The sequence below is a fragment of the Sinocyclocheilus rhinocerous genome, unplaced genomic scaffold, assembly GCF_001515625.1.
Source record: "Sinocyclocheilus rhinocerous isolate Xijiao unplaced genomic scaffold, SAMN03320098_v1.1 scaffold3117, whole genome shotgun sequence".
NCBI lineage: Eukaryota > Metazoa > Chordata > Actinopteri > Cypriniformes > Cyprinidae > Sinocyclocheilus > Sinocyclocheilus rhinocerous.
The window spans coordinates 515,919-531,442 of record NW_015629109.1 but is presented as its reverse complement, the minus strand read 5'-3'; the positions used below and the strand labels follow the sequence as shown (position 1 = coordinate 531,442).

The following is a 15,524-nucleotide window of genomic DNA, read 5'->3' as shown; positions in this document are numbered from 1 at the left end:
TTGCAGGCAAAGCAGGCAAAAAGAACATCAATGCAGCGATGATGTTGTTTACGTCAAAACCGAAACCAAACAAAACGCATACGTCGAATTTAAAATAAAAATCCACATTCGAATGCAAAAACGTTGCATTCGAGTTTTAGGTGTGCATCAGGCAGCTTTATCAGTGGTGCACGAGATGCGATGACGTTGTAAGTGTCATTGCATTTTAATGTTTTTGTTAGCCTATCCAGTTGAACCCACTAGATGTGGCGCTGCTACGTTGTTCATTAAAATATTGCAGGCAAAAAGAACATCAATGCAGCGATGATGTTGTTTACGTCAAAACCGAAACCAAACCGTTCACACAAAACGCATATTTATCACATTTTCTAGAGGGACGTCTATCACCGTTGCACTCGCATCTTGCACAAGAGAGCCGCCAGAGCCAGCCGCATGTTTAGAAAGCCATTTATGCCTTTTAAATTCAAATATAATTCGAATATTGATAATATTTAAGTACAAAATTCGAATTTAGTTTTCCAGCCATTTTGACAGCCCTAATAAGAAAACATGAATACAACTAATGCCAAAATCAAGCTGCTGAACTTACACATTAAAATGTATTAAAATTAAACTGTAAACTGTAAATTAAACTCTATACATCAATAATAATTGTAATGGCTTTGCAATATAAGCATCATAACGTAATGTACAGTAAATACATTATGTATGTATGTTATTATAGGCTATATTTCAACACTCACTTTAACACAGCACATACTGTAACAGTGAGTCCCTGGACTGTTTCTTCTTTATTGCCCAAGGGATCCTGGGCCTAAAAAAGCCTCTAATGGTTATAACATACTGTACTCCAAAAATTTGGGGTCAGTAAGATTTATATATTTATTTATTTTTAATTAATGTGTAGTTTTATGTAGCAAATCTGCATTCATTACATCAGAAGTGACAGTAAAGACATTATAAAAGATTTTAGTTTCAAATAAATGCAGTTTTTTTTTTAACGTTCTATTCAACAAAGAATTCCAAAAACTGTTCCACAAAAATATTAAGCAGCACAAGCAACTGTTTTTAACAGTTTTTAAATCAGCATATTAGAATATTTCCGAAGGCTCTTTGCTATCACAGGAATAAATTATATTTTAAAATATATTACAATAGGAAATAATTACAGTTCTGCTTTGTTTAAAATTCTAAAAATTCTAAAAAATCTCATTTGTTTTCTAGGAAACATGTAAATACCTTATGTAGCTTCTAAAGGACAGACAAATAAAATAAGAAAAATGTACACATCAACATCCTGTTTAAAAGTTTACACTAACCCCCCGCTCTTAATAAAGTGTGTTAGCCTATTATCCACAGCCACAGCAAGTTCAACCACAATAAGCCTCCTCAACTGTGAACTTCAACTTCGGAAAGATCAGAATAAGATTATCCTGCATGTCATGGGGCCGTGAGGTGTGTTTTTGACATTACCAGGTCTGAAGGACTGTCCTTATAACCTTACTCAGGGAGGACAAGAGTGATGGTGTCCCCTAGTGGTCATGTGATGAATCCGCTGTAAAGGTATAATTCAACCAAAAATGGCAATCCTGTGATTATTTACTAATCCTCATGCTGATATTTCTTTTCTTGTATAGAAAACAGCTACATAAAATATGTCCTTTTAGAGCATGCCGGTTTGAAATAAGGGAATTAAATAATGAAAAATATTTTTGCATGAAATATCCCAACAAAATTATCTATAATTAAACAGTAAATGTGTAATTATGTGTAGTAGCATACAAAATGCGGCGAGGCGGAATGAAACGACAAAAATTTGGTTTATTCTCGCCTGGGCAGACAGCAAAACTTAAGAGGGGAAACAACAGTTCTTAGGCAGCTTTGCAGGTATTATGTGAGGATTTGAAAAAGCTCTTATGTGGAGGGGTGCGTGGAAGTGGAAGGTGGAGGATCAAAAGTGTGGCCTGGAGGTCACGTAACCGACATCACTGCCAGGCTGTTGGCTTGACACTGGCTAAAGACATCATAATAGGTTTTAAGTACTAGGAAAGACCTTGGGGTGAAGACTTAACATGACTAAAGTCCAAGCCGAAGTAAACAAACACTGAGAGGTGAGACTGTGTGACGTTCTAGTAATTCATTTAGCGGTTTGATTCGACTCACTTGAGTAACTTGGCTGATGAATTTCAGATGGTGGCGCGACAGTATAAATATGCTTTGTTAATCTTCTGATTTAATTGACCTTTGGTGTGAATAGGAAAGTCTGCTCTTTGTGACAGGTAATATGAGCACTTTAAATCCTTCAGAGCGATTGACTGTCAGGGTTTGGCATTTCTTTTACAGCGGGGACAAGGAGACATGAGCCCAGGGGAATATCAACCATGTTGACACCATGGAGATTGTTCCTCTGCCAGATGGCACTGAACATATTCCATCACATCGCAAAAGGTAAACACCTCTCTAAAATCAGGATCCGCAAAGGCTAATTTTCATGAATCACTGCTCTGTGGTAATATATGTGCCAGACATGGTTATGAGGTTGTGGAAATGATAATGAGTCTTTGAATGATCTCTTCTAGTCATGAGAGCTCTGATTCAGCTCTGATTCGCCTATCAGAATGAAAAGTCACAAGTGAGATTCCATTTTTTTTTTCTTGACAGAAATTAGAGAAATGGAGAGCAAATGGGAGACTCTTACATAAAGCAAACATTAAACTGTGTTCACAACTGATTTTTACTTTCATTACATGGCAAATGTAAGGATATTCGACAACAAAAAATTGTAGGGACTTGATTTTATACATCAGAATTGATTGTGCCCCAAGTGTTATTATGCAAAGGCCCAAGTCAAGGGCCTCATGATGTGTGTTTGTGGCCTTGTGGCTTCCACTTGCCATCTTTATAAGATCGTAGTAGGGATAAGATCGTAGTAGGGATGCACGATATTATCGGACCAATATCGGAATCGTCAAAAATTCTGCCGATATGTCTTGCCGATAAGACGAATACATTAACTCACATGTGCTCAGGGTGTGCTAGCCATTAGATCAAGTCAACAGTGCGATTAGATCACGTCAGCATTGTGGCTCATTCTTGAAGCAAAGTTTTGCCTGTATAGTGTTTAGATTCACGTTTTGGATGGCTGCATTTAAACTGAGAATGCACCTACAGAATGACGTGTTCCGTGTGTGATAGTGTAAACAGTAATAGCACGTGCAGCGGCAGCCTCCCTCGGGTCCTAATGCCCGCTCAGTAAGGAGTATTAATTCCGTAGGGGGCGCTGTTGGCCTACTTCTAATAAAATGAAAGCAAAATACACAAATAATATTTAGACTGTGTTTCTGATTAAATAAAGCAGTAATAGATGCCATGAAATCATGGGTATATTTTGATTTAAAGGTCAGAAGCTATAGCTTACATGAAAACAAAAAAATCACAAACATGACACTTGTGACACAAATGTTAAATCATAAAATAAAATGTTAAGGTTACCACTGCATCTTTCTGAAAAACAAAACAAAACAATGCAGTGATTAATATATAGTTTATTTATAGTTATTTTCAAATCTTCAATGTACTGTCATTACAAAAGAACTTAATATTGTTTATTTCATTCTAACAAATAAGTTCTTGTTAAAAACTAACCAAAATTAAAAATAATTATATATCGGTATCAACATCGGCTATCGGCCAAAATGAGTTGAAAATGATCGGCATATCGGATATCGGCAAAAATCCAATATCGTGCATCCCTAGATCGTAGAGCATACAGAAACCATATTTTCTTGTCACAAAATGTGCACAGATTTGCCTAGATACCAAAGTCTGCAACCAAAATTAAGAGATTTCAATATGAGCTACATTTCTCATCAAATATCTCAGACCAACTTATATGGACCGTCTGCATTAATTTTATAATTTTGTTCTGTTATATCAACAATTGTTTGAATATAATATTAATTTAGTAATTTAATTTTGTACATTAATATGAATATTAAATGGAATAGTTAATAAAAGTGTTAATTCTGAATTCTGAGAAAACAAGGCATAATTGCAAGGTGTTAACTCTATATTAACTCTATTAACTCTTCTAACAAAAAGTCAGAATTGGGAGTATTACTTCAGAATAAAAAAAAAAAGAGTAAGATTTGAAAGGTGTTCATTTCAAATTCTGAGAAAACAAGTCAGAATTGCAAGGCGTCAAGTCAGAATTGTAAGGTTTTAACTCAGAATTTTAAAAAAAGAATCAGATTTGCAAGCTGTTAATTCCGAATTCTGAGAAAACGAGTCAGAATTGCGAGGTGTTAAGTCCGACAAAGTACTGTGTGTTATAAACTCACAAAGTCTCAATTCCAAGATGTTAACTCACAACTGCATATAATAGATATAAACTCAGAATAAAGTCAGAATTGTGAGAACAACCCTGATGCAGGAATAGTTGGGCAAAATCCAATACATGTTACAATTATCCCTGCTCTCCCCTGCTATTACAAAGGTGTTGTTTTATAAATTAGCTTTGCAGTCTGTGATTTTATGGATGATTTGTGTTGTCCTCATAATCTAATCAGTCTCTCATCTGAACGGCAGCCAGTTTATGCCTTGGTGGTCAAGACATATTTGCCATGGTCCGAGAGAACAGTCCCACTGGAGAGATCATAGCCCACCTCAGTATCAATGGAGACCCTGGAGCCAGTAGCATCCGCCTGTGTCTCACAGGAGAAAACGCTGACTGGTTTTACCTTGAAGGCCGAACAATCCGACTCAACTCGTCGTTTTCAAGGACCTTAGATCGAGAGGTGATTAACAGCATGTGGAGGGAAGCCAGAATAACACTGAAGCATTAGGACTGCCAGCCAACACAGTGGAGGAGTTTTAAGCCATAGTTTGGGGTTTTAAAATAGAATGTCTATAAATTACAAATGTTATAAGTTATATAAACTCTATTTTACCAGATTCATTTGTTGAGACTAGGGCAAAATAACACAAAACTTTACAACGATAAGCAAAATGAGCATAAAACAAGAGAAGACATTAAAATACAATCAAAATACATACATTTCTTTCTTTTGTTTTTGTATAAAAATAGTTTAGTCCAAAAATAGTATAGTTTTTTGGGTAACACTTTAGTATAGGGACAATTCTCACTATTAACTAGTTGCTTATTAACATGCCTATTATTAACATATTGGTCGTTTATTAGTACTTATAAAGCACATATTGTGCATGACCATATTCTACATCCCTAATACCTAAACTTAACAACTACCTTCCTAACTATTAAGAAGCAACAAATTAGGAGTTTATTGAGGGAAAAGTCATAGTTAATGGTTTGTTAATAGTGAGAATTGGACCTTAAAATAAAGTGTGACCATTTTTTGTTTTGAGTGATAATTGTGATAAAAAAAATAACTATATAAATATTAACCTCTCTATGCAACCTATTTTTTGGTGGTAATTTACAGGTGCTGGGATCAGTTCTGATAGCTGCTTTGACATGTTATGAAGATGATATAATTAGGGTATGGTATAAAAACGCATTTCAAAAATAATGATATTTCATACTGGAGTGCATTTAACCCACAGTTTCTTATTTCAGAGTCGGTATCGAATTATGGTGGAAATATTGAATGAAAATGACAACATGCCATATTTCCTTGAAGACACCATTCAACCACGATATATAAGTGAGGTAAACTCACTTTGGTCCATTTTTACTCCAGATTTTACTCTGTATACTGAATTATTTCGGAATTCAACTCCTGTCTAAAATGAACCTTTTACTGATCATTTTACATGTGTGATTATTTTAATGAAACATTATAACCTAGAGTCCTTACATCTGCTGACTCTCTTCCGACAGTTGCTTACTGTAAACTCGATGGTGTTCACAGTAAAAGCTAGAGACGGCGATGGAGACACAATCACTTATATGACCGACAAATCTACAGTGAGTCATGCCTTCGATAAAAGACAAAATTACAGATGAAAGGCTGAATAAAAGGTTTTGCAGTAGCCTCAATCGGTCTGTCTGCAGCTGACTGACTACTACTCAAACCAGCACTTACCGGGGGCCCCAATGTATTTGGACACATAAAAATACATGAATGTTATTAGAGAACCCCTTTTCCTTTCCACAATCCAAGAGAACATTACCAGCAATGTGTGTTTCTCTCATTCAGGCTGATGCCAGCTATTTTAGGATTGATCTGCCCAACAGCGGGATGGTGATCCTGGATAAACCGTTGGACTATGAGACTAAAACCCAGCTGCAGGTGGTCATATTTGCTGTGGTATGTAGTACATGTTATTCACATATGTGCTGACTGGCAATCACAAGACATTTATGTGCTGGAAAGGAATCCTAATTAAGAGAAAACAGTTTGAACTGCTATTTAAATCACCAGGAAACGACCACAAAAGAAAAGTACAGCACAACAGCTACAGTCACTGTGAACGTTCTAGACGGTGATGACCAGTATCCTCAGTTTCAGCCATGTGCACCTGTTTATGAAGATGGAGATCACAATATCTGCACCAACCCTGTGTACAGTGTTAACATCAGAGAGACAGATGAGGTATGTGGTAACATTTTTGTGTACAGGTGATTGATTTAGCTGAAATGAATTCATATACTGTAGATTACTGTTCAAAAGTTTGAAGTCAGTACATTTAAAAAAAAAAAAGTAATATTTTTTATTCTGCAAGGAGGGATTAACTGATCAAAAGTGACAGTAAAGACACTTATTATCTTACAAAAATAAATAAAGAAATAAAATATTTCAAATACATTTCTAACAAATGCTGTTCTTTTGAACTTTGTATTCATCAAATATTCCTGAAGAAAAAAAAAAAATCTATCACCATTTCCACAAAAATATTAAGCACAACTGTTTTCAACATTGATAACAATAACAAATGTTTCCTAAATAGCAATCAGAATATTAGAATGATTTCTAAAGGATCATGTGACACTGAACACCAGAGTAATGTCTGCTAAAAATTCAGTGTTGCCATCACAGGAATAAATTACATTGTAAAGTATATTAAATACAAAACAATTATTTTAAATCGTAATAGTGTTACTGTCTGTACTGTATAATAAATAATAAAATATAATAAAAAAATGATTATAAATGCAGCCCTGATGAGCAAAAGAGACTTCTTTCAAAAACATAAAAAAATCTTACCAACCTCAAAATTTTGAACATTTGTGTATACGGAAGGCAGATAAATTATAAATATGAAAACTAGAGTAGCCACATTAGCTGTCTGCAAAGTATCTGCCAAAATTAAATAATTAAATTAGATTTTTATTTCACAGCATTGTTTAATAATGTTATACAATGAGTGTAATACAATTTTTTTTAATGTTTCATTAAAAAAAAAGTGGAGCTGTGAAGCTTGGGTCTTCACCTGTATGGTTAAAAATAAAATGCTCTTTATGATCTAGGATGCTGTGCTCTATTTTTCTCCGGGGCCCATTCATGCTGAAGATGGAGACAAAGACATACTGACTCCTCTAGTCTACAGTATTCTGTCAGGTGAGTTTACTGTATGTTGCATTGATTTATAGACTATTTAATCCTTTAAATCTCCATTATAGTTTTTTAAATAATACTCAAAATGGCTTTCTAGGTGATGGCAATGGCAGATTTACAATCGACTCTAAAACAGGAGAGATCTCTCTCAGGCAACGTGTGGAAAACAGACTCCTCACACCTTCATTCAGGCTCCGCATAATGGTATGACGAGATAATGTCTATGTTTATGAACAACAAAGTGATGGCTGATTTACCACGCTGATCTGCTGTATAGCGTTAACAAGGACACAGTATGGAAGTACTTCAACTGCCATATTGCAGACCATAATGCTAGGCAATAAAAAGACAATAAAAAGAAATTGCATTGAACAAAAAATGTGTGGGTTGTGTGACACAACAAGGACATCAAAGTTCTCATCATAATTGCCCTTTGCAAACTCTGACAGGCTGCGCAGGTGAACGACCCAAAGAAATATTCGGTGGCGACGGCACTGGTGCATGTGGTGTCAGAGAACCGATTTCCTCCATTCTTCAACAAGACCGTCTACAAAGGGTTCCTCATTGAGAGCTCCAGCCCTGCCACACTGGTCACTACCTACGGGAACCAAGTCCTGGTAGTCCAGGCCATCGACAGGGACTTCAGAGATGTAGAGCGAAAACATTTCCTTTATAGGAAACACTTTAAAAATGCCTGCAAATCTTCATTTATAGCATTTTCTCTTTTTTTGCTCTTTTGCAGGGAATAAATCCAAAAATCCATTACACAATGCAGCCCTTGATGGGTAGCAATAAACTGTACCACATTACCCAGGATGGCATTGTGATTGCAAAGACGGACCGACTCAGAGCATTCGACCGACACATCCTGGAGGTGACAATTATGATAGGATCTATATTAGGGTTCGGGAACCTTTTTTTGACCAAAGAGCCATCTTAAATGCCTCTGATTGGCCATTGCCTTCAAGAAATGAACAGATATGTCTGTGATTGTCTACGCTGCTCAACGCTGCAAAAACACGTTATTAAATAGAAACCTTTGATGCACTTTCAGGGCGCGGACACAACTACTCACTAGAGTGCTATGCTATTATTACAGCTTCAACTGAGGGTGTTAGTACCTCTGTAAAACCAGGCCTGGTTTACAAAGTGTGTAGGCACAAAGCAAATGGATTTTTGTGTAGGTAATTCATCTAAATTGTTCTAGGTTGAACTATCTTGTATTGGTGATCTAGTCTATTTCAGTTATAATACGGGTTGTTATCGTTTAGGTGAATGTCTGTTTGTCACACTGCTTCACAACTGAAGCAGCAGACATGTCAAGTTCTTCACGGGAATTGCATTTAGGGTACGCAGACTGCGAAGTCCTAAGCACAGACTCGCCGAATGAAGCTTCATGAGGAATCTTCACTCGACCGTCGGTACAGAACTTACCTGTAGTTACAAACACACTGAGCTCGAGAAAGAATTCAACTGATATATGAGACTGAAGGCACGAATCTTTAGAACGTGTATCATTGAGACGTCACTGAGACTGGCTGTGTGTGTAGGCACGCAGAAGACCACTATTCTTGTCCGTGTTCCACACAGAAAGCATCCTGTCAGTAGCTGATTCAGTTCTCTTTTGCGGCTTATTGCGCTTTTAATATTTCCTTTTTAATATCAAGCACATCCCACTCTTTGCTTTCTCATTCATCCATGTTTCTTCATTAATAAATTAAAACTGTCCATCCACTGAAAGCTGCTTGGATTATCATACATAAATAAGACACGTTTATAGGACATAAAAGATCTGTGCTGCAAAAGCGAAAGTACGTGGTGAAATGTTTCGAAATATCTCATGGCACAACAGAGCACCAATTTCAATAAAAGGATATGTTTTAGTCCAGTCACTTTTCATATAATTTTTAATTTTAGCCTCTGTTCTAAAAGTCTTGCGTTTTGTCAATACCACAAACAAGCTACAGGAACTTGAGGTTACCATACAAGTGGTTTGCAGTTGATTGCTGTCACTAACAGCACTGAACACGGACTTGGCCAGTGCAACTGTAAATATATTATTCTTCTAAACTTTTCATGAAATCTATTGTCTAATTTTTTAATGGATTATTTATTGGTAAAGGGTGAGAGGGCTAGTGTGGCTCACGAGCCATTGGTTCCCAACCACTGATCTACATGATATGCCTTATAGCAATACATATTTGTCATAACATCGCTGATGATGTGATGCTTTTTTTTTAATCAAAGGTGATTGCAACAGATGAAGAGTCAGGTGAAACAGCCCATGCTTCAGTGGATATTGAAGTGCTGCAGAGGGGACAACCAGGTAAATGCACTTAAGGGCATTAATTGTGTTAATCTTGAGGTTTCTTTAATATTAAGATTATGTAACTACAGTTAACTCTCCATTGTATGAATTATGTTTTAACAGTGAATATATATTTTTTTCTATATATATTTTTTCTTACATTAAAGTGATAAAACAAAAGTAAAGAGTTACCTTTGGAAAATAAAATAAAATAAAGTTCAATAAAATGTTGGAATTTGGAATCTGATCTTCACCTGATTCACCTGAACAACTCATGTTTCTTATATGAATATTGATATATTATTGGCACAACACCTATACATTAAAATGACAACCAACTTGAAAAAGTTATCTTTTGAAAATAAAATAAAATAAAATATTGCAATATGGAAACTGTACTACAATAAATGTCGTCTTTAATTCAGTTCATATTTCTTGAATATTGATACATTATTGATAAAACTCCTATAACCTGCAATTGCATGAATCGTTATCATTTATCCTTATTGCTTCTAAAAATTATGTTTATCCTCATTGTTATAATCAATCATGCATCTATGACAATTCTGTCCGTTTTTTTTTTTAGAAAACATAAAAACAAAAACATTAAAATTTATTTAAGTTATCAAAGATGGAAAGAAAAAATCCAAATGTAGAAGAAATGTTTTTAATGAGGTGCAATTCTTCAGTATGTGTCATTCAGGTGAGAAATAAAATAACATTTTGCCATGTATGGCAACACTGTACTATAGAGGGTCAAACCAAATATGGATAATAGTTTACACAGATCATTTAATTCAGTTCATATTTCTTGAATATTGATACAATATTGATAAAACTCCTATAACCTGCAATTGCATGAATCGTTATCATTTATCCTTATTGCTTCTAAAAATTATGTTTATCCTCATTGTTATAATCAATCATGCATCTATGCCAATTCTGTCCATTTTTTTTTTTAGAAAACATAAAAACAAAAACATTAAAATTTATTTAAGTTATCAAAGATGGAAAGAAAAATCCAAATGTAGAAGAAATGTTTTTAATGAGGTGCAATTCTTCAGTATGTGTCATTCAGGTGAGAAATAAAATAACATTTTGCCATGTATGGCAACACTGTACTATAGAGGGTCAAACCAAATATGGATAATAGTTTACACAGATCATTCGTCTGGTAAATTTGATTATTCATGGTTGATTTAAGAGGCACGAATAAGGTGTTAAATTAGATTTAGCCTTATTGTATTCCCATTAACCTCTGTGCTCCTCCAGCTCCTCACTGCCCTACTTTTGGCAGTCGTTCAAAGCCAAAATAAATAATAAATCTCTTGGAGGTGTAAGACATAGAACTGACCACTAAAAAGTCTTTGTGAGCGGTTTGTAATTTTTTTTCCACCTCTAAACTCTCGGACAGTTCCCAGAAGTCCATTCGGTGAGGAACGTCTGTTTGGAGATATGAACGCAGGGATGGCCGGCGGCATCGCTGCCCTTGTTCTGCTAGTGGCTGTGACAGTACTATTTCTCTTCCTCTGGCTGGCCAAGAGACGGAGAGAGAGACGGGATCCAGCAGACAGGGGCGCAGTAGCTCTTGGGAAACACCCAAATGTGGTAAGAGCTACTATATTTTATCAATCATACCAAGTTGTACCCTTTAGTCCCTTTGTGCATAAACACTGATGGAAACCCAGCTGCTAAGACGAGATGTAAAATTTACCAATAAGACATTTGGCTATTTTGACTGAACTGGGCACTATGATAATCTCCCATTTTTTATGAATCTACAAGTGGCTTGTCTCGTCTTCCCTGTACTAGTAATAGTACGAAAGGAACTAAAAGCAACACCAGCTGAGCTCACATCCTCGCTGAGCATATGCTACAATCTCAAAAAGTTAATCAATGCCTTTTTAAAAAATAGCAGGAGAAATATAGAACACATACATATGTGCAATAAAATGTCCCACTGCTTTAGTGCATGATGACAGTATCTGACCTACAGATGTTGAAGCAAGACTTTTGCACTAAACAAGGAAATACCACATAATAATTAAACTCTTTTGGATTGGAGGAACATTACTGTATCATCAAGAAAAAACTGACTTAAGCATCATTTACAGTCAGAAATTTAGAAGAAACACTTCCTGCCCTTGTCGTTTTCCCCTCACATTCCTTTTTAATTCCTCTTATGTAGAGCTTAAGATGGTTTCAGCAGGTAAGCACTTGACATTAAGTAGCTAGACGTGTTATGCAGTGTCACTGTCCCTTGTGAAGGTGAGATGTATTTTGTATCTGAAAGCCGTATACTACTGAAAGGCTGGTTTAAATGGGATTGTCGGTGTTACAGTTTATCAGAAACATGGTGCACCATTTAAGCTGGCCAGTATACGAAGCACATCCCCCTGTGTTTGATGGTTTGGTATGTTTCACTGTGTATTTGATTGGTCAGTGGCTGCTATCATGTAGATAGGCGTTTTGTATCTATGTATGTGTATTTTGTGTTACATATTTACGTTTAATAAACACTGTTGGAAATGTAGCAATTGTTAATTGTGTTTATCGATTGTTTATTGACTCTTGAGAGATGAGACAAAATGCCACACTTTTACCTACCATTAGTTAACAGTGAAGATAATCACTATGTTCTGTACCATTTCATTTACTGTTTACTTGATCGCTAATATACAATAAGATAGTTAGATAATTTAGTTAGATAGTTAGATAGATTTAGATAATTTCATTCATTTTGAGGAGGTCTGCTAACTAGCAACACCATAGAAACAAATGAACACATGCATGGTTTTATACAGCATGATGGTAGCAACAGTTCTATAGATAGAACTGAAAATCTGTTATTGTTCTATGTATATTATATTTCTAATAATAGTTTAACGCTATGTTTGCAAACGTCTATTATAAATATTTGACATAACAGTATTTTTCTGTCTGACATTGTGCATTACAGCCAGGAAAAAAAAGAAAACATTTTAAAATCAGTCAATATTAAAATTATTAAGGTCTTCTCTTTCCATATTCTAAGGCCATACAGGCTAAATGTATTTTATTTTATTTTATTTTTATAATGCAAACATCTATTATTAGTATAGTAGTCAACATTTGAAGTGGATCAAAATCTTAAACCAAAATGCGTTCTTGTCTTAGGACAACTTTGATTAACTTTTTTGATCCACTTCAAATGCTGACTACTGTATTTGACATAACAGTTCATAATTTTTTCTAATGTTGTGCATTACAGTTAGAAAAAAAAAACTAATTTTGTGAGAAAATAAGCAGGACGTTGCACCAAAAAGATTGATCCCAAATAATTCCCTGTAGTTTTGTCCCATGTCTCAAGAATTAGTGACACACATAACTACTCTATAATCAGCGCTGGACTTCAGCAGTGGATTTGACCAGTGAATATGTCACAGTTGATCAAGGCAACCCTAAATGCCCTTTCTCCGTTGTCAACAGGTCAATTCAGGACGTCCCATATCGCTCATAGAGGATGCCTCCTACCACAACGAGGCATTCATTGACCATGAATACCCCAGTGATTTGTACACCAAAACAGATGACATGCTTCCTGCATCAATCAGGGCATATGAGTCTGAAAGGCCCACGGCACTGCAAGACATGCTGCCCATCCTGGTGCTTCCAGAAATAATACCTGCAAACACCTCATCTTCAGCTCTGACCAATGGGAAAGCATTTGGAAAATCAGTCTCTTTTAAAGACGACGTAGGAGCAGTGGAGGAGACTTTGCCCAAAAATGAAGGACACATTGTAGTTGTATGTAATCAAATAGAAACCAGAGCGGATATTTTGATGCCTGTCATGCAGCAGGACACTTTTGCTACCGCTACAGCAGAAAATCCTGCAGAAAAGTTTGACGTTTGTTGCCCAGATACTTCTGTAAGACCCAGAGAGGAATGTATCTTCGCTCATGCTAATGAGGATGATGAAGATGACAATGATCCATACAAGAACATGGCCTCTGTTATTTACAGCAGTGATGAAGACACGGGGGACGATGAGCCAAATGATTTAAGGCACTATTACAAACATGGGCAAAACCAGTTTACAATTGACCACATGAAGGCCATCGGATTACAAATCGAGGATTCGGATGAATCGCAAGCCTGATTCGTCAAGCTCATTTGAACAAGTCGCTTTCATGAAAAGCCAAATCCTTACAAGTTTAAACAAAGCAAAAATAGCAACAAACAAACAAAAAACAGGCTCATTAAATAGGACATAAATATGTATTATCAAACTCTACAGTTGGTTGAGCACCTGCTTTTCAAATTTTTTTTTTATATTCCATGTTTTCCTCATGTTGAACTGGTACAGAAATACACAGACAATACAGTGCACCTGATCAGCCTTAATTAAGAATCAGTTTAAATGAAGATTTGATGACTGTGTCTTTGAAAAATTAAGATCTTATAGTCTGTTTTTGAATATTTCATCCACCTCTAATGTATTTTTAAGATATTCTGACTGAAATTGTGGTCAAACCCTGAAAATGAAGTATGTATTGTAACTAAATGATTTTTTTTAGACTTTAATGTTCTGATTACTTATGTCTGCAGTCACTTGTTGAGTTAAAAATACTCAAACACAAAAGGTTGAAATAAACTGTAATTTTCCAGTTAGCATTTAAATAATAAATACAAGTTGGAGAACACAATACTCTGTGCCAAAACTGATGGATTGCCATGTTTTACTTAAACAAAAGCTAAATGCTGTTGAATAGTCTGCTGCAACATATTGCATTTGTTGTTTTGAATTTGATGATTCGATGATATTCAGGTGCTTCAGGACTTCTGGAGATCCTGTGAAATGGCTCTATACATTATTCTGGAGCTAAAATATAAAATTTCAGAGCATTTTTCTTTTGGAAAACATCTTGGATTCTACACAGTAGAGTCTTTGTTGAGGTAAAACTGCTCAAATTGTTTTGACAAGGGTGCAAAGTTCATCTTTTACTTGAAATATCATATAATAGCTGCATGTAAAAGCTCTGATGTGTCATTTCTCTGTTTGTCTGCAGGAGGCATCATCACCCATCGCTCCTCGCCATGTGTTGTAGGACTAAATCAGCAGCATCACAATCATATTTAAGAAAACTCTATTTCTAGAGGAACATGCAGTCAAGATATCTGTGTCAGGACCAAGAACATTGTGAGAGACACATGGAGGTGAACATACAAATCTTTGTAAACAGCTGTTTTTGTGGCATTTTGTGTAATTCTGGATAGTTTTGGTTTTGTGTGGAAGGATACAGGGGAATACAGTCCTATGAGCCCTGGTCATGGCAGCTTATATGTTGAAATATGTATGAACTTTTGGAACTTTGTCTGAAGCAGTTAGTTAAGTTAAAAAAACATATTCATTTAAATGTCACTATACTGCATATACTGTTAAAAAAAACTGAGGTTGGTAGGATTAAAAAAAAAAAGTTTTTGAAAGAAGTCTTATGCTCAACAAGGCTGCATTTATTTGATCAAAACACAGTAAAAACAGTAATGTGATGTTATATTGCTGTTTTCTATTTTATTCTATTTCTATTTTATTATAAAATGTCATTTATTGCTGTGATGGCAAAGCTGACTTTTCAGCAGCCATTAATCCAGTGGCACATAATCTTTCAAAAAGAATTATAATGTGTTGATTTGGTA

General features: G+C 35.5%; 1 protein-coding gene across 7 annotated transcripts in view; it reads left to right on the top strand.

Annotated features, from left to right (window-relative positions):
- The window catches only part of cdhr5-rs (cadherin-related family member 5, related sequence), a 19,311-nt gene extending 4,028 nt beyond the window's left edge, over positions 1 to 15,283 (top strand). The window contains exons 2-17 of one of the 7 annotated variants that reach the window (XR_001639929.1): positions 2,344 to 2,448; positions 4,588 to 4,796; positions 5,463 to 5,519; positions 5,597 to 5,689; positions 5,861 to 5,947; positions 6,180 to 6,272; positions 6,405 to 6,575; positions 7,451 to 7,541; positions 7,636 to 7,742; positions 7,988 to 8,188; positions 8,281 to 8,412; positions 9,786 to 9,864; positions 11,261 to 11,454; positions 12,035 to 12,055; positions 13,315 to 14,783; positions 14,897 to 15,283. Coding sequence is in view for 6 of the 7 variants with exons in the window: in XM_016550663.1 (XP_016406149.1) it covers positions 2,382 to 2,448; positions 4,588 to 4,796; positions 5,463 to 5,519; positions 5,597 to 5,689; positions 5,861 to 5,947; positions 6,180 to 6,290; positions 6,405 to 6,575; positions 7,451 to 7,541; positions 7,636 to 7,742; positions 7,988 to 8,188; positions 8,281 to 8,412; positions 9,786 to 9,864; positions 11,261 to 11,454; positions 12,035 to 12,055; positions 13,315 to 13,986 (2,292 nt within the window). In the remaining variant the exon portion in view is untranslated. Of the gene's footprint in view, positions 1 to 2,343; positions 2,449 to 2,661; positions 2,783 to 4,587; positions 4,797 to 5,462; positions 5,520 to 5,596; positions 5,690 to 5,860; positions 5,948 to 6,179; positions 6,291 to 6,404; positions 6,576 to 7,450; positions 7,542 to 7,635; positions 7,743 to 7,987; positions 8,189 to 8,280; positions 8,413 to 9,785; positions 9,865 to 11,260; positions 11,455 to 12,034; positions 12,056 to 13,314; positions 14,784 to 14,896 lie in introns of those variants that run through there. The other 6 variants (XM_016550666.1, XM_016550665.1, XM_016550663.1 and 3 more) reach the window with 6 other exon arrangements.
- Positions 15,284 to 15,524: the final 241 nt, after the last annotated feature.